Here is a 22,563-nt window from a genome sequence, read left to right as displayed (position 1 = left end):
GGGCTATTTAGTTTGGAAAAACGAAGGCTAAGGGGTGATCTTATGTTAATGTATAAATATATGAGGGGACAGTACAAAGACCTTTCTGATGATCTTTTTAATCATAGACCTGAGACAGGGACAAGGGGGCATCCTCTACGTCTGGAGGAAAAAAGGTTTAAGCATAATAACAGACGCGGATTCTTTACTGTAAGAGCAGTGAGACTATGGAACTCTCTGCCGTATAATGTTGTAATGAGTGATTCATTACTTAAATTTAAGAGGGGACTGGATGCCTTTCTGGAAAAGTATAATGTTACAGGGTATATATATTAGATTCTTTGATAGGGTGTTGATCCAGGGAACTAGTCTGATTGCCGTATGTGGGGTCGGGAAGGAATTTTTTTCCCCATGGTGGAGCGTACTCTTACCACATGGGTTTTTTTTTGCCTTCCCCTGGATCAACATGTTAGGGCATGTTAGGCTATGGGTTGAACTAGATGGACTTAAAGTCTTCCTTCAACCTTAATAACTATGTTACTATGTTACTATGTTACTCAATACTGAGCAAAGGGTCTGAATACTTATGACCATGTGATATTTCAGTTTTTCTTTTTTAATAAAAATGCAAAAATTTCTACATTTGTTTTTTTCAGGCAAGATGGGGTGCAGAGTGTACATTAATGAGAAAAAAATGAACTTTTTTGAATTTACCAAATGGCTGCAATGAAACAAAGAGTGAAAAATTTAAAGGGGTCTGAATACTTTCCGTACCCACTGTACATCCTACATTCTGGTATATATTATATCCAGTTGGATAAACACGCAGGTGGGCAGTGCTGACATTTGTTTTTTTCACTCAAAATAGACAGCGATATGACGTTAAAACGTGTTGTGAATAAAAAGTATTTTCCTCACCATCTATTCTGAAGAATTGGTTCACTCCAGCAGCGCAGCCCACCTACGTGTATATCCAACAGGATCCAATATCTCCTGGAGGATTGATTCCCCAGCCACGGGGCAGCAGCAGCTGTTTTTCTTCATGCCTACATAAAAATTGTGCCTGTCACAACACCACCAGGTGAGCGTGACCAGCACTCTCCTACTATTATTATTATTATTTACTATTATTATTATTATTTATTATTATAGCGCCATTTATTCCATGGCGCTTTACATGTGAGGAGGGTGTACATAAAAAAAACAAGCACAGTAGTCTTGAACAATACAAGTCACGACTGGTACAGGAGGAGAGAGGACTCTGCCCGCGAGGGCTCACAATCTACAAGGGATGGGTGAGGATACAGTAGGTGAGGATAGAGCTGGTCGTGCAGTGGTTTGGTCGATCGGTGGTTACTGCAGGTTGTAGGCTTGTCGGAAGAGGTAGGTATTCAGGTTCTTTTTGAAGGTTTCGATGGTAGGTGAGAGTCTGATGTGTTGTGATAGAGAGTTCCAAAGTAGGGGTGATATGCGAGAGAAATCTTGTATGCGATTTTATCAACCTACTATCTACTATCCCTCCATAGGGTATCACCCTATTTTGTGTGCTCTATTTCCTTATCCTGGGCCCCATCCTGGTATATATGTCACCCATCTAGGGCTCCATCCTTGTATATATATACCCATCATCCTGGTATATATATCGACCATCCTGCTATATATGTCTCCCATCCTGGTATATATATCCCCCATATATGTCTGTAAAAAAATGATTCTACTCACCTTCCCTTTGCTCCCCCACAGTGCGACATCCTCTTCTGAAGGCGGCAGCTGAGTTCAGCGTGCAAGCAACGGGAGTGCATGATGTCATTGCCATACGTCCTCAGTCACGTGCACACCGACGTCACCTGCTGGCCTCTGATTGGTCAGCAGCGCATACTGCAGCGCACAAACCCGTATGATATCAGCTGTCATGTACCGGGAAAGATGCAGGTACATACGTCATAGGTCTTGAAGGGGTTAAACATGGTTACAGTCATCATTCCTTTGCATCAGAAGGGTTTTACAGGTAAGCACATTGCTGCTTGTAAGGTTGTCCCTAAAAAAATATTAATAGGTTCATCAAGAACTTTAAAGTGAGAGGTTCAATTGCTGTGAGAAATGCTTCTGAATGCTCAAGAAGGTACAGAAAATGCCAGGACCGTCTCATAAAAAATATTTAGGCACAAGATTGGTTTACACCAGTGCAAGCTTGCTCAGGAATGTCAGCAGGCAGTGCCTTTGTGTAAAAAGGGCAGCAAAGAAGCAACTTCTCTCCAAAAAAAAACCCCATGAAGACAGACTGCAGGAAGAACAATGATGAATTCAAAACAATGCCCCAAAGAGTAGTGGCACTTCAACCAACATACAACAACACATCTCACATATAAATAAATATGAGGGTACCCAAATTATTAAATTTAATTAATTTGGTGGATCTCTTCGTGTACCCTCATATTTATTTATATGCGGGATGTGTTGTTCTAGGTACAACAATGAATGGATTGCAGAGGATTAGGGTAAATTATTATTGTATGAAGAAGGCCCCTTCATACTGTTTGGGACATCCAGAAGAAGGATTGTCCATAGAAGAAAAAGTGAAAGCTACACTGAATCCTGTTTCATGTCAACAATATCATAAGACCTTTTAAAGTGGGTGGACAGATAAAACACAGAAATTGTAAGAAACTCCAAGCACTGATTAGACTAGGATGGGTCACCGTCTGTCAAGTTCTGTCCCAAAAACCGATATCCAACATGTCATGGAGAATTGCGGAAGTCTTGAAAAATAAGGGTAAACACTGTAAATACTGAATTTCTGCATAAACTTGATGGATCTGTCAATAAAACGTATGAAATAATTACAACTGTTCTTTATCATAAACATGGAAACGTCTGACTAAAAGAAAGAAAAACACTGGAGCAGCAAACTATCATAGACAAGCCGTGAGTTGGGATAGTCAAGTCCAAGGTCAATAGCCAGGAGGGTATATCATAAACAGAGGGAAGAGACAAAGGCGTAGTCAGGTAATGGTCAGAGGCCAGAATACCAGTAAGATAGTGGATCAGAGCAAAGGGGTTATACAAATGGGTAGTCAATAGGAAAGTCTAGGGTCCGGCAACAAAATATTAAAAAGTCAGAATGCTGAGGAAAAGACACAGAGAAACAAGTCACAAAGAGCTGAAAGCTACCACTGGCAGCTACTGTATCTGGGCCAGATAGCTCAGTTAAGTAACTAAATAATCTCTGGAACAGGAAACATATGAAGGGAGCACAGCACCTCCCAGAATCATATTGAAAATCCGAGCTGTCAACAAAAACACTGACAGCTCAGCACGCCCCTGCACCAGACTGTACAACGAAGCTGTCAGTCACTGCACAGACAGCTCAACTGTGAATCACTGTCCTAAGACACACTGAGAGGTGGAATCGTTACACAAACTACCATATGTGAAAACCAAAGCATGTGTCATTCTCAAAACTTTTAGGCTTGATGATACAGTTCATTTCTCTAGTGCCACACCAGAAGAAGCTGTCAACAGCAATTATTAATAGTTTCAATAAAAAGTTTGCTTTACTGTTTCATGAAGTTCTAACAAAATGGCCCGTCCATTACTAGCTAACTTTATGTATATGACAATTAATATATTGCTCAGTAACAAAGTATTGACAGTTGTAAAGCCCAGTGTTCCCAAAACTCCAGTTCTCACAGCCCCCATACATCATGTTTTCAGGATTTCCTTAGTATTGTACAGGTGATAGAAATATTATTAAGGCATCAGAAACTGCCAGGTTCTCTCACCTGTGCAATACTAAGGAAATTCTGAAAACATGATGTTGGGGACCGTGAGGACGGGGTTCGGGAAACACTGGTCTAGGCCAAAGGTACAAAGACAAGTTTTACAGTATCAAAGTATTTTCCCTTATTAGTAAGTGAGGTATACCGCATATCCAAAATTCAATTTAGAAAAATAAGTAAGTACATTTTGTTATCATCTTACCTTAGGTTCTGGCTTTCCAGTCATTTTCTTTAACAGATCATATAAATGCACCCAGTTACCCTGAGAATACCAGCCTGCATTCTCCAGTGATGGCAGAATGTCAATTTCCACATCATTGTCTACAAAGTCAATGTGCATACAAATTAGGAATGAGGAAGATACCTCAAAATGAAGGATACAATAAATAAATAAATAATATAAAAGATATGTAGAGTATATGAAACAAACATTGTCGGAGTGGTTGAAATTGTACAATTTATCTTATACCTTAAAGGGAATCTGTCACCTAATTTTTGCCCTATAAACTGTGGCCACCGCCATCAGGGGCTTAACTACAGCATTCTGGAATGCTGTAGATAAGCCCCCGATGTAACCTGAAAGATAAGAAAAAGAGGTTAGATTATACTCACCCAGGGGTGGTCCGGTCCGATGGGCGTCGCGGTCCGGCGCCTCCCATCTTCATGTGATGACGTCCTCTTCTTTGCTTCCTGTCGCGGCTCCTGTGCAGGCGTACTGATTTGCCCTGTTGAGGGCAGAGCAAAGAACTGCAGTGCGCAGGGAAAGGTCAGAAAGGCCCCTCGCCTGCGCACTGCAGTACTTTATGCTGCCCTCAACAAGGCAAATCAGTACGCCTGCACAGGAGCCGCGACAGAAGCAAGACGACATCATATGAGATCGGAGGCACCGGACCCGGACTGCGACGCCCATTGGACCGGACCGCAGCGGGATCGCCCCTGGGTGAGTATAAAATAACTTGTTTTTCTCATCTTTCAGGATACATCGGGGGCTTATCTACAGCATTGCAGAATGCTGTAGATAAGCCCCTGATGGCGGTGGCTGCAGTTTATACGGCCAAAATTAGGTGACATATTCCCTTTAATAGGGTATCAGACAGTTACAGAGTTACAGAGCAGGTTGCCACTGTAGCAAAGCAAATGGAAGTCCCATGAAATCTCTAGGAATAGAAATCACATAACATCTTTAGGAAGATGGGCAGCACAGTGGCTCAGTGGTTAACATTGTTGCTTTGAAGTGTTAGAATCCTGGGTTCAAATCACCAGTGACAACATCTTCAAGGAGTTTGTAAGTTCTGCCATTTTTGTGTGGTTCACCTCTGTTTTCCTTCCACACTCCAAAAACATACTGGTAGGTTAGATTGTGAGCCCCAATGGGGACAGAGCCCTGTTACACATGACAGTGCTATATAAGTAAGCAAAATAAAGAAATAGTGATTCTCATGAGCTGATTATATCCTTCAGTTTGCCCCATTGGTGGCACAGCTGGGAAACTAAACACATTACTGACAGTCTTTGTACTATCAGTTATAGCTGATTGTTGGCGGTTCATTTGTGATCAGCTCATTGTCAAGGAATTTTTTTCGCGATAAAAACGCTATAAAGCCGCAAAAAAACAGCATACATTATGCATCCCATCATTTAGAATGAATTCCGCATGTTTTGTGCACATGATGCGTTATTTTCCGCGAAAAAAACGCATCGCGGTAAAAGACGCAGCATGTTCATAAATTTTGCGGTTTTTTTGCAGATTTCCCACTATAAAATGTATTGGGAAATGTCCGGAAAAAAACGCATCAAAAATGCACCAAAAACGCACAAAAAACGCATGCAGATTTCTTGCAGAAAATTTCAGGTTTTTCTCAGGAATTTTCTGCAAGAATTCCTGAACGTGTGCACATAGCCCAAGGCAAAAGAAAAGAGGTGCATCAAGAAACATTTCTAAAGCAAACTATTTGTCTAGAGTGGGAATTTTGGTGTAGATACATTTTTTGTCTTTTTTTTAAACTATATTTACTATATATGTATTCACATTTCCTAGAGATGTTCCAAAGCTTGTTTAGGGTATGTGCACACGTTGCGGATTCTCTGCGGATCCGCAGCGCTTTTTGAGGTGCAGAAACGCTGCAGATCCGCAATTGATTTACAGTACAATGTAAATCAATGAGAAAAAAAAATGCTGTGCACACTTTGCGGAAAATCTGCTGCGGAAACGCTGCGGTTTAAAAGAAGAAGCATGTCAACTCTTTTTTGTGAATCTGCAGCGTTTTTGTACCCACTCCATTATAGAAAACCGCAGGGGTAAAAAACGCAGCAAATCCGCAAGAAAACTGCAGCAAAAACGCACAAAAAAACGCTGTGGAACTGCACAAAAAAACCGCATGTGCGTTTTCTGCCAGGAGAGACAGAATCCGCACCAGAAATTCCTAAGCCTAATCCGCAACGTGTGCACATAGCCTAATTCTTGCATCAAAACGGTATTGTCCAATGTGTCCTAAGGCCCCTTTCACACATCAGTCTTTTGCTGTCAGTCTCAATCCGGCGAATTTTGAAAAAAACGGATTCTGCGAATGTTGTTGCTGGATCCGTTTTTTTCTCATAGACTTGTATTAGCGACGAATTGCGACGGATGGCCTCACGTTTCATCCGTCGTTTGCTGGATCTGTCGAAAATTGTTTAGCCGATGGCCGGAGAAAACGGACATAGTAAAGTTTTTTGTGTCCGTCGAAAAAACGGACAGCGACAGATCTGTCGCCGTCCGTCGTTTACTAGAATGGAACCCTATGGGAGCCGGATCCATCAAATGACGGAACCCGGCGATGGATTCAGTTTTTTTTAAACTGAGCATGCTCCGATTTTTTTTAGGATCCAATTAGCTGGATCAGCTAGTTGGATCCGGCGAAAAAACGGATCCGTCACATCAGGTTTTCACAATCTGCGACAGATCCGTTTTTTTCAACATTCCATGGATTGTGACTGATGGCAAAAAACTGATGTGTGAAAGCAGCCTAACTGCTAAGCAGGCTTCCATGCTACAAATTTATCACGGGTCAATTAATTTTTTTTCAATTATACATCTCTAAAATATAAAACAACATATAGGCTGAAATTTTCATTGTTTTGAAGTAGCTTTTAAATTAAATATTGCACAAATGAACTAATAAGTCAGTAAGTGAGGCAAAAAAATGTAAGCAGATCAACCAAATTTCTGCACAGCATTACATTATAAATTAGGCATTATTGCAAGCTGCTACTGTTGTTTGATGTTTAACTTTTTCCAATACGTCATACATGTATGCATGGATACATAGAACTAGGCACAGATGTTTTATTTTTCTTGGAAGTAAAGCACACCATATGTGACTTTTTGCCCCCTTGTTACACTACTAATGACCATTTCTAGAGAACTTAGTTAAATTTAAAGGTGTTTCTGGTCTTCTGATAAAAGTCTCCAGTCACTATATGTAATGTAGACTTCTGAAATGCTAACAGCGTGCGGTATTGCCGACAAGAGTGGTATGCAATATGCATACTTCCAGCCACATTCTGATTAGATGTGCTCAGCCTCCCTCAATGCAAGTGAATTAGAGAGGCCAAGCATGTGTAGTGGGCATGTGAACACGTGATAGCCTGCTCTCACCGACAATACCGGTGAACCTAACAGCGCGCACGCTGCACACTGTAAGGATTCAATTGTCTGCAGTCATACGAGTGACTGCAGACTTTTATTAGCAGACCAGACAACCCCCTTAACATAATTTAAGAGGCAGATACTCTAACACTGCACAATACATAATAACAATTTTTTTTCTGCTAGATCATTTGTTATTCTTACCTTTCCTGAACAAAAAATACCACATAGATGAATAATTACACCATATAGTGCCTGAATAATGCCATCAAATCATTGTTGATATAGATTTGCGATTGGTTCCTAAAGACATATTTGTGGTGGATCTTGTAAAGATGGTGTGAGACAAGTGGACTTCTGCCATGTAATGACAATAAAACTGCAAATTTCCAAAGAGTTACTAATAAATAAAACTGCTAACTAGAGATGAGCAAAGCTTTAAACATTCGTTCGATTCGCCGAACAATTTGACGTTCGCAGAACATGTTTGCCGAATGGCTCGACGAACGTACCCGAACGCAACGCCATTAGATTCAATGGGAGGCCAAACCAACCGTATACACAACACCTTAAGGGGCATCAAAAAGCTTCCCAAACGGCTAAAATTAGGGGTAGACACCATGAAAACTGGCATCAATTGACCCACAGTAGAAATTTGCAAATGGTACAGCAGCAGTCAGCCATGGGCCATGCATGAGGTATTAGGGTCTGGCCCAGCATTTACAGCTTGGAACTGAATTTTCAATGAGGACCTGGTGGTTAAGAGAGCGGTGTAAGCCTTTTTAGCTGGGAGACCTTATACCTCATGCAACACCTCCAATTTTTTATTCCAGCCACACTCAGATGGCTCAAACATCAATTTCATAAACTACTATTGGTACAAAAATGTAAAAATAGTAACACAGGTAATTGACTGAACAATTGACTCACAGTAGAACCTTTCATAATGTCATAGCAGCAGTGATCAATAGGCCATGCATGTGGTATCAGCATCTTGGCCAGTATTTACAGCTTGGAACTGAAGTTTAAATTAAGACCAGGTGGGTGACGGACCAGTGTAGGCCAGCTAAGCTGGAGCCCTGATACCTCATGCAACAGCTCAATTTTTTTTTCCCAGTCAGACTCAGACGGTACAAATATCAGCTTGGTAGAGCACCAATATTAGAAAAATGTAAAGATAGTAACACTGGTAGTTGACTAAAACTAAGTGCAGGCCTGTTGGTCTGTGAGCCATACTGCAACAGGCACCACACATGAAGGAGACTCAACTTGGAGTACAAATATTTCCCAAATTTAGGGGCAGACAACAGGAAATGTGGCATTAATTTACCTACAGTAGAAATTTGATAATGGCACAGCAGAAGCCAACCATGTGCCATGAATGAGGTATCAAGGTCTGAGCAAGCATTTAGAGCTTTGAATTAAGTTTTAGTTAAGATGTGGTGGTTAGGGGAGTGGTGTAAGCCTTCTTATCTGGGAGACCTGATACCTCATGCAACACCTCCAATTTTCTTTTTTCCAGCCACATTCAGATGGCACAAATGTCAGTTTCATACAGTAACATTGGTAGAAAAATTTAAGGAAAGTAACACAGGTAGTTGACTGAAAGTAAGTGGAGACCTGCCTGTCTGGAAGCCCTACTTACACAGGCAACCCACCAGATGGATACCCAACTTGGAGTCTCCACATTTCAAAAATTAATTGTCACACAGCACTAAAGTGGCATCAATTTCCACAGAGTAGAAACAGTATAACAGACCTCTGACACACCATCCACCACAGACAACCCACCTGATGGAGACCCAACTTGGTGTCTCCACATTTCAAAAAAATAATTGTCACACAGCACTAAAAATAATTGTCACTCAGCACTAAAGTGAAATCAATTTTCCATAGAGTAGAAACCGTACAATAGGCCTCTGACACACCTTTTACTACAGGCAACACACCAGATGGAGACCAGAATTGGGAGTCTCGACATTTAAAAAAATTATTGTAACAGCACTAAAGTGGCATCACTTTCCATAGAGTCGAAACAGTATTATTGGCGTCTGACACACCTTCCACAACAGGCAACCCACCAGATGGAGACCCAAATTGTAGTCTCCACATTTCACAAAATAATTGTTACACAGCACTAAAGTAGCATCAATTTCCACAGAGTAGAAAAAATATAATAGGCCTCTGCCACATCTTCTACTACAGGCAACTCACCAGATGGAGACCGAACTTGGAGTCTCCAAAAGCAATTGCAACAGCAGACACAGAAGACAACACAACGATGGCACAGACTGCGATAACGCGACATCAATGCATAACACTAAAAACGACACCGTCGCCTAGTCTGCCCAATCTGCAACAGATCAGAGATCCATGACTTGTTCATTTTGATGAAAGTTAGGCAGTCTACATTTTGAGGGGACAGCTGGATGCGCTTATCCATCAGGACACCACCAGCAGCACTGAAGGCACGTTCTGAGAGAATGCTGGCTGCCAGGCAATACAAAACCTCCAAGTCATGACAGACAGGCTCAGGCAACTCTTCCATTTTTGAAGACCAAAATGTGAAAAGGTCCGAACACCCCTGATGGAATTGATATCGAGCTCCAAATACTCCAGCACCATCCTCTCCAGTCGTTCACAATGTGTCAGACTTGCATTGTGTTCTGTTGGTGCATGGGGTGGTCTAAAAAATGTGTTAAACGACTCACAGAAATTGCTTACACCACTTACACCACCACTTGCTGCTGCTGCTAATGTTTTGGTGATGATGCCTTGACGTTCCCGGGGTTTAGAACTGGGAGGCACACTGTGTGCCTCACTGCTGTCTGGGGGAAAACCACTCTTAAGATTGTCTACAAGCGTATTTCGATACTCCAGCATGCCCGCATCCCTTTCCAGGGGGGAAGCATCTGGCTAAATTTACTCTTGTACCATCGATCTAACACAGTGGCAACCAGTAGTCAGTACTATTTCTAACCCTAAGAATATGGGCATCATGTTGAAGTGCAGCAAGAAGGCGCTCATCTGTCGGGTGCATCTATGACGTCCAAGTCCATGCTGTGTTGGAGGTGGGGTAACACTCAAGGTTGCTTAATCCCCTCCCGCCAACCATGGACAACAGAGAGCTGATAATTATCCTTTTCATCTCCTGACTATTGCATGTCCATCACCTCATCCTCCTTAATTTGTTCCTCAGCTCCTGCATCTTCACTAACAGTTTGTCTGGAACCATGAACCCCTTTGATTGCTGTAAGCCACCCTTACAAGGCACCTGCCTGTGCGATGACAGTCCAAAAATTTAAGATATTATTACCCCTTCCACATCCTCCTTTGCTTCATACTCTTCCACTGGGACCATCACCTCCTCACGCAGACTATTCGAAGAGTGCTCCACCATGTAGATGTCCGGAACAGTGATGCTGATGACACATCATCAGCGTTAACAATCTTAGTAGTCATTTGAAAACTGTGCAGAAGGGTGAAGAGGTCCATCACCTGTTAACACTCTGCAAGCGTGATTCGCACCACGTCCGGACTGCGTTGCCCCAGGCTATGCAAAAGGACATACTGTACCAGGGCTTGTCGCTGCTGACACAGTGTCTGCAACATGTGCAGAGTGGAATTCCACCATGTCAGAACATCACTAATGAAACGGTTAACCGATAGGCCGAAAGGACTCTGTAGCGATACAAGTCGACGACCTGCGGGGTGTGATAGTCAGAAGTGAGAACACAGCGACCATGCTTTCTGCAGTAGCATCCAGACCGGGATAGTGGCAGAGAAATTGCTGTATCACCAGGTTGAGGTTGTGAGCCATAAAGGCACGTGTGTGAGGTTGCCATGGCGTAGGGCTGCCACCAGGTTTGCACTGTTATCGCACACGGCCTTCCCTGGCTCTAGGTTTAGTGGAGACAGCCACTGCTCTAACTCAGCCTGGATACCTGTCCACAACTCTTGAGCTGTGTGACTGCAATCTCCAAGGCATATTAATATAGACACTGCCTGATTTGGATGCACAGTACAGTGGTGATTGAGAATCTATCTGCACTGTTGGAACGCGTGTCTGATTAAGAGAGAGGTTGAGAGCACAGGTGGAAGCCCTAGAGGAGGTGGAGGAGGCAGAAACAGTGGAGGAACTGTTACATACAGAGGTTTGCCCGCAAGCCTTGGGTATTTAAAGACTTGTGGAGCAGCTCCTTGATCGCTTGCCCCCACAGCCACCAGAGTCACCCATTGCCCAGTCAGCGAGATAATGCCCCTGCCCATGTTTGCTTGTCCATGTCACGGCTGTGTCAGAGGCTGCAGACAGTCTCACTGCATCTAGCTGCAGAAGGTCTCAGCGGTTGGCTTTACAGACACCTTCCTAGTCCTTCTGACTTTAGGACCCAGTGGCAACCTACCCCCGGCTCTAGTTGACACACCTGGAGTGGTGGGGTTTATAACTCCCTTGCTGCTGGGAGTTGCTGGTGATATTTCCATTTCCCTGTTGAGTCTTGGAGCTATAGCAGTCGGCTATCTTCCTCTTTGGTGTTTGGAGGACATCTGTGTTTCTCTCTGAGTCTACTCAAGCTAAATGTTCCCATTGTTTGTGCATCACATCTGTCTTTAGTGGTAGTGGGGATTGACTAGTGAGCAACCTGTCCTTCACTATGCCGGGCTTATAGCCAGGGTCAGGCAGGGGTTAGGTATCCTGCTTGGTGATAGGTGCGGAACCTATAAAGGGACGCTTAGGGCAGACAGGGTGACATTAAATCTGCCTAGGGATCTCCACTCCCCCCTTCCCTAGTGTTGGGTTCCCTTCCCCTTATCCCTTTATGTTGCACTTAGTCTTTCCTGCACTGTGCGTCACAGTCCAGGTGTCAATGGTGAAATGCACCATGGCAGACATAAATTTTTCTAGGGAATGGGTGATGCTGTCAGCGACATGCTGGTGTAGGGCTGGACTGGGCAACTGGTACTGGGAGACTGCGATGGCCATCAACTTTCGGAAACCATCTGTATCCACCAGTCAGAAAGGTAGCATTTCCATGGCCAACAGATTGGAGATGGTGGAGTTCAAGCTCTTAGCTTTGCCATGTGTATGAGAAACATTCTTTTACGTGACTACAACTGCAGGACCAAGGACTGGCTGCTTTGCTAAGAGAAGGCGGAGTACGAAGAACAGGACCAACTGCTGGACTGTGAGTGAGGTGCAGGCAGAGATGTTATGGTGTATGGAGAAAGATGTGTTGTGCTAGGTGACACAAAAGCAGCAGTCATGTCTACTTTCGTAACAGCTGACCGACTCTCACTCACTCTGACTGTGGTGGATAAACAATTATAGCTTCTGCGGCCGGAGACCTGTGTGTGAAGACTTGGAATGGTGACAGAGGAAGAAGCAGCAGATGGGGTTGATGGGACTGTTGGTGGTTGGCGAGGCCTGCTAGTCCGCATTTTAGCGCAGTGAGATTCCAACACTAAGGCATGTTGAACGCGCATGTGGCGGTTCATGCATGTAGTTGTCAAATTATGACAATTTTTGCCTCTACTGAGTTTTCTTTTCAAATTTGACAGATACCGTGTGTTGGGTCATCCTTTGCTGTCTCAAGAAATGCCCAGGCTAGGAAACCCTTGCCGTCCCTATGAACTGCACTCACGTCCGGTGTTGTTCACAGCCAGAGTTGGGATTGAGGATGAAGTGCTTGTTGTGGTTCCATCACTTCGTATCTGTGTGGGAAGCAATGTTACCTCCTCATTTTCCTCCTCCTCCTCTGCTGAGCCACTTAACTGCGTACCTCTCGGTTCACACCAAGTGGGATCTGCACTTGTGGTCAAAATTGTTGGTACCCTCTTTTAATGACAGAAAAACCCACAAAGGTCACAGAAATTACTTGAATCTGACATACCGTAAGTAATAATAAATAAAAAATCTATGAAAATGAACAAATGAAAGTCTGACATTGCTTTTCAACCATGCTTCCACATTGTGAGAATGTAGTCTTGGGCTCATTCAGGGGTCAGTATTTTCCACGTATAACAAGGGACCAATTATTCTGACTTTGATTAGAGTTTGATCAGAGTGTGGTCCAAGCGACATCAATTTTCCCATATGTGAAGAGAGAAAAAAAGTTTCTCCACTTTATCCATTCTGGCATCCAAGTGCGGGCTAATTTTTTCACAGACCCCTAGACTTGCATTGCCACCCTGTCAGAGGAAAAAAATCAGACTTGTGAACAGCCCAATAGAATATTAAAGTACAAGTGATACATGCTACCCATGTAAATAAAACAAATAGCAGTCAGGCGAGAAAATCGGACGTGTGAACGAGCCGTTATTGTGTGATGCTGATCATTCACTATAGCTGCTGTGGGCTTAACAATGGCCCTTATGGTTGACATTTTACTACACATATAAGGCTGGTTTCACATTCGCGTCTTTGTGCGCAGCGTTTGATCCGCATAGGTCATGCGTACATATATTTAACATGGTGTACACATGCTTTTGCGTACGCATGTGTCGTTTCGCGGTGTGCGGCAGGGAGCAGCAACATGTTGCATTTTTGGAGGCGTCAAAAATCAGTCAAATATGCACAGGCATGTGCATGCGGATGAGTGAGGAAAAAACACGCATTACTGTCTATGGGAACGCATTGGTACGCAAGGACATGCGTACGCATGCATTCGATGCGCTTGCGTACTTCGGACTGCGCATGTCCCGGAACTGATTTGAGACACTCCCATTGAGTCACGCCCTCCTGGAAATATCGAACGCATGTGCATAAACAACGCAAACGCAGGCAAAAAAGCATACAAACGCATGCACGTGAAGCGTTTTTTTTTTGCCGTCATGCGCAAGCTGATGCGGATAAAAAACGCTGTGTAAATATGCGTTCGCGCATGCAGATAATACGCTGCGCACATATACGCAAATGTGAACTTATCCTTAGACAGTGGTACTTAACAATATTAATGGTAAGAGCGATCAGGCTCAGAAAAGTTCAAATACCCTAGTTGAATAAAAAAAAAAATCAAATCATTTCATAACTCCCACATAAGACTGTTCAATAACAAGTTATTTAAGTAGTATTATACAATTTAAAGTAAATGTGATATACTTGATATCTCTAAAAGGTTTACTGTATCCTTATCTCCAGATTCCTTAGTGACCTCTACTGGCTGAAGAAAATAAAGAGCCTGTAATTGATAAGAGTCTAAAGTGGAAAGGTACCGTTACACTAAACGATTTACCAACGATCACGACCAGCGATACGACCTGGCCGTGATCGTTGGTAAGTCGTTGTGTGGTCGCTGGGGAGCTGTCACACAGACCGCTCTCCAGCGACCAACGATGCCGAAGTCCCCGGGTAACCAGGGTGTCATGATTCTCAATGGCGAGAGAACATAGCCCAGCATATATGAGAACTAGCTCTTGGAAGATGGAAACTATACTGACCATGAACTAAACCTGCCGCACAACTAGAAGTGGCCGGGTAGCATGCCTACGTTTTTTAACCCTAGATGCCCAGCACCAGCCGGAGAACTACCTAATCCTAGCAGAGGAAAAGACAGTCCTGGCTCACCTCTAGAGAAATTTTCCCAAAAGGCAGACAGAGGCCCCCACATATATTGGCGGTGATTTTAGATGAAATGACAAACGTAGTATGAAAATAGGTTTAGCAAAATCGAGGTCCGCTTTCTAGATAGCAGGAAGACAGAAAGGACACTTTCATGGTCAGCAGAAAACCCTATCAAAACACCATCCAGAAATTCCTTTAAGACTCTAGCATTAACTCATAACACCAGAGTGGCAATTTCCGATCACAAGAGCTTTCCAGACACAGTAACGAAACAGCAGCTGTGAACAGGAACAAAATGCAAAAACACACAAGGACAAAAGTCCAACTTAGCTGGGAGTTGTCTAGTAGCAGGAACAAGCACAGAAGGCTTCTGATTACATTGTTGACCGGCAAGAAACTGACAGAGGAGCAAGGTTATATAGCGACTCCCACATCCTGATAGGAGCAGGTGAACAGAGGGGATGATGCACAGAAGTTCAATTCCACAAGTGGCCACCGGGGGAGCCCAGAATCCAATTTCACAACAGCACCCCCCCCTCAAGGAGGGGGCACCGAACCCTCACCAGAACCACCAGGGCGATCAGGATGAGCCCTATGAAAGGCACGGACAAGATCGGAGGCATGAACATCAGAGGCAGTGACCCAAGAATTATCCTCCTGACCGTATCCCTTCCATTTGACCAGATACTGGAGTCTCCGTCTGGAAACACGAGAGTCTAAGATCTTTTCCACAACGTACTCCAACTCACCCTCAACCAACACCGGAGCAGGAGGCTCAACGGAAGGCACAACCGGTACCTCATACCTGCGCAACAATGACCGATGAAAAACATTATGAATCGAAAAGGATGCAGGGAGGTCCAAACGGAAGGACACAGGGTTAAGAATCTCCAATATCTTATACGGGCCGATGAACCGAGGCTTAAACTTAGGAGAAGAAACCCTCATAGGGACAAAACGAGAAGACAACCACACCAAGTCCCCAACACAAAGCCGAGGACCAACACGACGACGGCGGTTGGCAAAAAGCTGAGTCTTCTCCTGGGACAACTTCAAATTGTCCACCACCTGCCCCCAAATCTGATGCAACCTCTCCACCACAGCATCCACTCCAGGACAATCCGAAGATTCCACTTGACCGGAGGAAAATCGAGGATGAAACCCCAAATTACAGAAAAACGGGGACACCAAGGTGGCAGAGCTGGCCCGATTATTGAGGGCGAACTCCGCCAAAGGCAAAAAAGCAACCCAATCATCCTGATCCGCAGACACAAAACACCTCAAATATGTCTCCAAGGTCTGATTAGTCCGCTCGGTCTGGCCATTAGTCTGAGGATGGAAAGCAGACGAAAAAGACAAATCTATGCCCATCCTAGCACAGAATGCCCGCCAAAATCTAGACACGAATTGGGTCCCTCTGTCAGAAACGATATTCTCAGGAATACCATGCAAACGAACAACATTTTGAAAAAACAGAGGAACCAACTCGGAAGAAGAAGGCAACTTAGGCAAGGGAACCAGATGGACCATCTTAGAGAAACGGTCACACACCACCCAGATGACAGACATCTTCTGAGAAACAGGCAGATCCGAAATAAAATCCATCGAGATGTGCGTCCAAGGCCTCTTCGGGATAGGCAAGGGCAACAACAATCCACTAGCCCGAGAACAACAAGGCTTGGCCCGAGCACAAACGTCACAAGACTGCACAAAGCCTCGCACATCTCGTGACAGGGAAGGCCACCAGAAGGACCTTGCCACCAAATCCCTGGTACCAAAGATTCCAGGATGACCTGCCAACGCAGAAGAATGAACCTCAGAGATGACTCTACTGGTCCAATCATCAGGAACAAACAGTCTACCAGGTGGGCAACGATCAGGTCTATCCGCCTGAAACTCCTGCAAGGCCCGCCGCAGGTCTGGAGAAACGGCAGACAATATCACTCCATCTTTAAGGATACCTGTGGGCTCAGAATTACCAGGGGAGTCAGGCTCAAAACTCCTAGAAAGGGCATCCGCCTTAACATTCTTAGAACCCGGTAGGTACGACACCACAAAATTAAACCGAGAGAAAAACAACGACCAGCGCGCCTGTCTAGGATTCAGGCGCCTGGCAGACTCAAGGTAAATTAAATTTTTGTGGTCAGTCAATACCACCACCTGATGTCTGGCCCCCTCAAGCCAGTGACGCCACTCCTCAAAAGCCCACTTCATGGCCAAAAGCTCCCGATTCCCAATATCATAATTCCGCTCGGCGGGCGAAAATTTACGGGAAAAAAAAGCACAAGGTCTCATCACGGAGCAGTCGGAACTTCTCTGCGACAACACCGCCCCAGCTCCGATTTCAGAAGCGTCGACCTCAACCTGAAAAGGAAGAGCAACATCAGGCTGACGCAACACTGGGGCGGAAGAAAAGCGGCGCTTGAGCTCCCGAAAGGCCTCCACAGCATCAGGGGACCAATCAGCAACATCAGCACCCTTCTTAGTCAAATCAGTCAATGGTTTTACAACATCAGAAAAACCAGCAATAAATCGACGATAAAAGTTAGCAAAGCCCAAAAATTTCTGAAGACTCTTAAGAGAAGAGGGTTGCGTCCAATCACCAATAGACTGAACCTTGACAGGATCCATCTCGATGGAAGAGGGGGAAAAAATGTATCCCAAGAAAGAAATCTTTTGAACCCCAAAAACACACTTAGAACCCTTCACACACAAGGAATTAGACCGCAAAACCTGAAAAACCCTCCTGACCTGCTGGACATGAGAGTCCCAGTCATCCGAAAAAATCAGAATATCATCCAGATACACAATCATAAATTTATCCAAATAATCGCGGAAAATGTCATGCATAAAGGACTGGGAGACTGAAGGGGCATTTGAAAGACCAAAAGGCATCACCAAATACCGTACTCAAAATGGCCCTCGGGCGTATTAAATGCGGTTTTCCACTCATCCCCCTGCTTGATTCGCACCAAATTATACGCCCCACGGAGATCAATCTTAGAGAACCACTTGGCCCCCTTTATACGAGCAAACAAATCAGTAAGCAGTGGTAACGGATATTGATATTTAACCGTGATTTTATTCAAAAGTCGATAATCAATACACGGCCTCAAAGAGCCGTCTTTCTTAGACACAAAGAAAAAACCGGCTCCTAAGGGAGATGACGAAGGACGAATATGTCCCTTTTCCAAGGACTCCTTTATATATTCTCGCATAGCAGCGTGTTCAGGCACAGACAGATTAAATAAACGACCCTTAGGGTATTTACTACCCGGAATCAAGTCTATGGCACAATCGCACTCCCGGTGCGGAGGTAGTGAACCAACCTTGGGTTCTTCAAAAACGTCACGAAAGTCAGACAAGAATTCAGGAATCTCAGAGGGAATAGATGATGAAATGGAAACCAAAGGTACGTCCCCATGAGTTCCTTTACATCCCCAGCTTAACACAGACATAGCTCTCCAGTCGAGGACTGGGTTATGAGATTGCAGCCATGGCAATCCCAGCACCAAAACATCATGTAGATTATACAGCACCAGAAAGCGAATAACCTCCTGGTGATCCGGATTAACACGCATAGTCACTTGTGTCCAGTATTGTGGTTTATTACTAGCCAATGGGGTGGAGTCAATCCCTTTCAGAGGTATCGGAGCCTCCAGTGGCTCCAAATCATACCCACAGCGTTTGGCAAAGGACCAATCCATAAGACTCAAAGCAGCGCCAGAGTCGACATAGGCGTCCGCGGTAATAGATGACAAAGAACAAATCAGGGTCACAGATAGAATAAACTTAGACTGTAAAGTGCTAATTGAAACAGACTTGTCAGGCTTCTTAGTACGCTTAAAGCATGCTGATATAACATGAGTTGAATCACCACAATAGAAGCACAACCCATTTTTTTGTCTAAAATTCTGCCGCTCGCTTCTGGACAGAATTCTATCACATTGCATATTTTCTGGCGTTTTCTCAGTAGATACCGCCAAATGGTGCACAGGTTTGCGCTCCCGCAGACGCCTATCGATCTGAATAGCCATCGTCATGGACTCATTCAGACTCGCAGGCACAGGGAACCCCACCATAACATCCTTAATGGCATCAGAGAGACCTTCTCTGAAAATCGCCGCCAGGGCGCACTCATTCCACTGAGTAAGCACAGACCATTTGCGGAATTTTTGGCAGTGTATTTCAGCTTCATCTTGCCCCTGAGACAAGGACATCAAGGCCTTTTCCGCCTGAAGCTCTAAATGAGGTTCCTCATAAAGCAACCCCAAGGCCAGAAAAAACGCATCCACATTGAGCAACGCAGGATCCCCTGGTGCCAATGCAAAAGCCCAGTCTTGAGGGTCGCCCCGGAGCAAGGAAATTACAATCCTGACCTGCTGTGCAGGGTCTCCGGCAGAGCGAGACTTCAGGGACAAAAACAATTTGCAATTATTTTTAAAATTTTGAAAGTGAGATCTATTCCCCGAGAAGAATTCAGGCAAAGGAATTCTAGGCTCAGACATAGGTGCATGAACAACAAAATCTTGCAAATTTTGTACCTTTGTGGCGAGATTATTCAAACCTGTAGCTACACTCTGAAGATCCATTTGAAACAGGTGAACACAGAGCCATTCAAGGATTAGAAGGAGAGAAAGAGAGGAAGGCTGCAGTATAGGCAGACTAGCAAGTGATTCAATTAAGAGCACACTCAGAACTAGAGGGAAAAAAAAAAAAAAAAAAAAAAATTGTAGCAGACTTCTTTTTTCTCTCCTTTCTCAGCCAGTAATTTAACCCTTTTTTGGGCCGGTCAAATTGTCATGATTCTCAATGGCGAGAGAACATAGCCCAGCATATATGAGAACTAGCTCTTGGAAGATGGAAACTATACTGACCATGAACTAAACCTGCCGCACAACTAGAAGTGGCCGGGTAGCATGCCTACGTTTTTTAACCCTAGATGCCCAGCGCCAGCCGGAGAACTACCTAATCCTAGCAGAGGAAAAGACAGTCCTGGCTCACCTCTAGAGAAATTTTCCCAAAAGGCAGACAGAGGCCCCCACATATATTGGCGGTGATTTTAGATGAAATGACAAACGTAGTATGAAAATAGGTTTAGCAAAATCGAGGTCCGCTTTCTAGATAGCAGGAAGACAGAAAGGACACTTTCATGGTCAGCAGAAAACCCTATCAAAACACCATCCAGAAATTCCTTTAAGACTCTAGCATTAACTCATAACACCAGAGTGGCAATTTCCGATCACAAGAGCTTTCCAGACACAGTAACGAAACAGCAGCTGTGAACAGGAACAAAATGCAAAAACACACAAGGACAAAAGTCCAACTTAGCTGGGAGTTGTCTAGTAGCAGGAACAAGCACAGAAGGCTTCTGATTACATTGTTGACCGGCAAGAAACTGACAGAGGAGCAAGGTTATATAGCGACTCCCACATCCTGATAGGAGCAGGTGAACAGAGGGGATGATGCACACAAGTTCAATTCCACAAGTGGCCACCGGGGGAGCCCAGAATCCAATTTCACAACACCAGGGTAAACATCGGGTTACTAAGCGCAGGGCCGCGCTTAGTAATCTGTTATGATTTTCCCAATGGCAGGGAAATCAAAAATAACAAACGGACTAGCTCTCGGGTGATGGAAACTAAAGTGACCGTGACCTGAACCTGACACAACACTGGAAGTAGCCGGGGAGTGTTTCCTACGATGCCCTAGACACCACGCGCCAGCCGGAGATCTAACTACCCCTATCAGAGGAATATACAGACCTGCCTTACCTCCAGAGATGAACCCCAAAAGGAGATAGCAGGCCCCCACAAATATTGACGGTGAGTCAAGAGGAAAAGACATACGTAGGATGAACAGCAGATTTAGCACAGTGAGGTCCGCTTACTAGATAGCAGAAGTACAGGAAAGAGTTACTTCACGGTCAACTTCAAAACACTACTCAAAAACACCATCCTGAAATTACTTTAAAACTCCAGTGACAACTCATGCCACTGGAGTGGCAATTTCAGTCTTCGAGAGCTTCCAGCTACAGAGAGTCACATTGCAGATAGCTGGACAAAAATAGCATAAACTAGGAACAAAATTCAACTTAGCTGAACTGGAACTTGAGGCAGGAGAATGCAACAGAATGCTACTGATACATTGTTGGCCGGCATCAGACCAGCAGCCAAGCAGGCTTAAATAGGAAACTCCCCTAATGGGTGTCAACAGGTGATCAAGGATAGAAGAAGGCAAATAAGTGGCAATACCATAAAACACCACCGGGGGAGCCCACAAACAGAATTCACAACAGTACCCCCCCCTTAAGGAGGGGGCACCGAACCCTCACCAGAACCACCAGGGCGATCTGGATGAGCACTATGGAATGCACGAACCAAATCAGGAGCATGAACATCAGATGCTGTCACCCAAGAATTATCCTCCTGGCCATAGCCTTTCCACTTAACCAGATACTGAAGTTTCCGTCTGGAAACACGGGAGTCCAAGATCTTTTCCACCACATACTCCAACTCACCCTCAACCAGCACAGGAGCAGGAGGATCAGCAGACGGAACAACCGGCACCTCATACCTCCGCAATAATGACCGATGAAAAACATTATGAATAGTAAAAGATGCTGGGAGGTCCAAACGAAAGGACACAGGATTGAGAACCTCCAGAATCCTATAAGGGCCGATAAACCGAGGCTTAAACTTAGGAGACGAGACCTTCATAGGAACAAATCGAGAAGACAACCAAACCAGGTCCCCAACACAAAGACGAGGACCGACACGCCGATGACGATTAGTGAACTGTTGAGTCTTCTCCTGGGACAACCTCAGATTGTCCACAACCTGTCCCCAAATCTGATGCATTCTATTAACCACAGCATCTACTCCAGGACAATCCGAAGACTCCAATTGACCGGACGAAAAGCGAGGGTGAAACCCTGAATTACAAAAAAATGGAGAAACCAAAGTGGCAGAACTGGCCCGATTGTTAAGGGCAAACTCTGCCAATGGCAAAAAATCAAGCCAATCGTCCTGATCAGCGGACACAAAACACCTCAAGTAAGTCTCCAAGGTCTGATTAGTACGCTCAGTCTGGCCATTAGTCTGAGGATGGAATGCAGACGAAAACGACAAGTCGATGCCCATCCTGGCACAGAACGCCCGCCAAAATCTAGACACAAACTGAGTACCCCTGTCAGACACTATATTCTCAGGAATACCATGCAAACGCACAACATTCTGAAAAAATAGAGGGACCAGCTCAGAGGAGGAGGGCAATTTGGGCAAAGGTACCAAGTGAACCATCTTGGAAAAACGGTCACACACCACCCAGATGACGGACATCCTACGAGAAACAGGAAGGTCAGAAATAAAGTCCATAGAGATGTGCGTCCAAGGCCTCTCAGGAATAGGCAAGGGCAACAACAACCCGCTGGCCCGGGAACAGCAGGGCTTAGCCCGAGCACAAACATCACAAGACTGCACAAAAATACGTACATCTCGAGACAAGGAAGGCCACCAGAAGGACCTAGACACCAGATCCCTGGTGCCAAAAATTCCAGGATGACCTGCCAACGCGGAAGAGTGAACCTCCGAAATAACTCTACTGGTCCAGTCATCAGG

At 44.5% G+C, this 22,563-nt stretch overlaps 1 protein-coding gene across 1 annotated transcript in view; it reads right to left on the bottom strand.

Annotated features, from left to right (window-relative positions):
• Window positions 1-22,563, bottom strand: part of NT5DC1 (5'-nucleotidase domain containing 1) — a 397,045-nt gene that overhangs the window by 62,958 nt on the left and 311,524 nt on the right. The window contains exon 9 of the mRNA XM_077289501.1: window positions 3,961-4,079. Within this exon, the coding sequence (XP_077145616.1) occupies window positions 3,961-4,079 (119 nt within the window). The remainder of the gene's footprint in view (window positions 1-3,960; window positions 4,080-22,563) is intronic.

Source organism: Ranitomeya variabilis, chromosome 2, assembly GCF_051348905.1.
Source record: "Ranitomeya variabilis isolate aRanVar5 chromosome 2, aRanVar5.hap1, whole genome shotgun sequence".
NCBI lineage: Eukaryota > Metazoa > Chordata > Amphibia > Anura > Dendrobatidae > Ranitomeya > Ranitomeya variabilis.
Note: the sequence above shows the minus strand (reverse complement) of the source record. Positions and strands in the feature narration are given on the sequence as shown.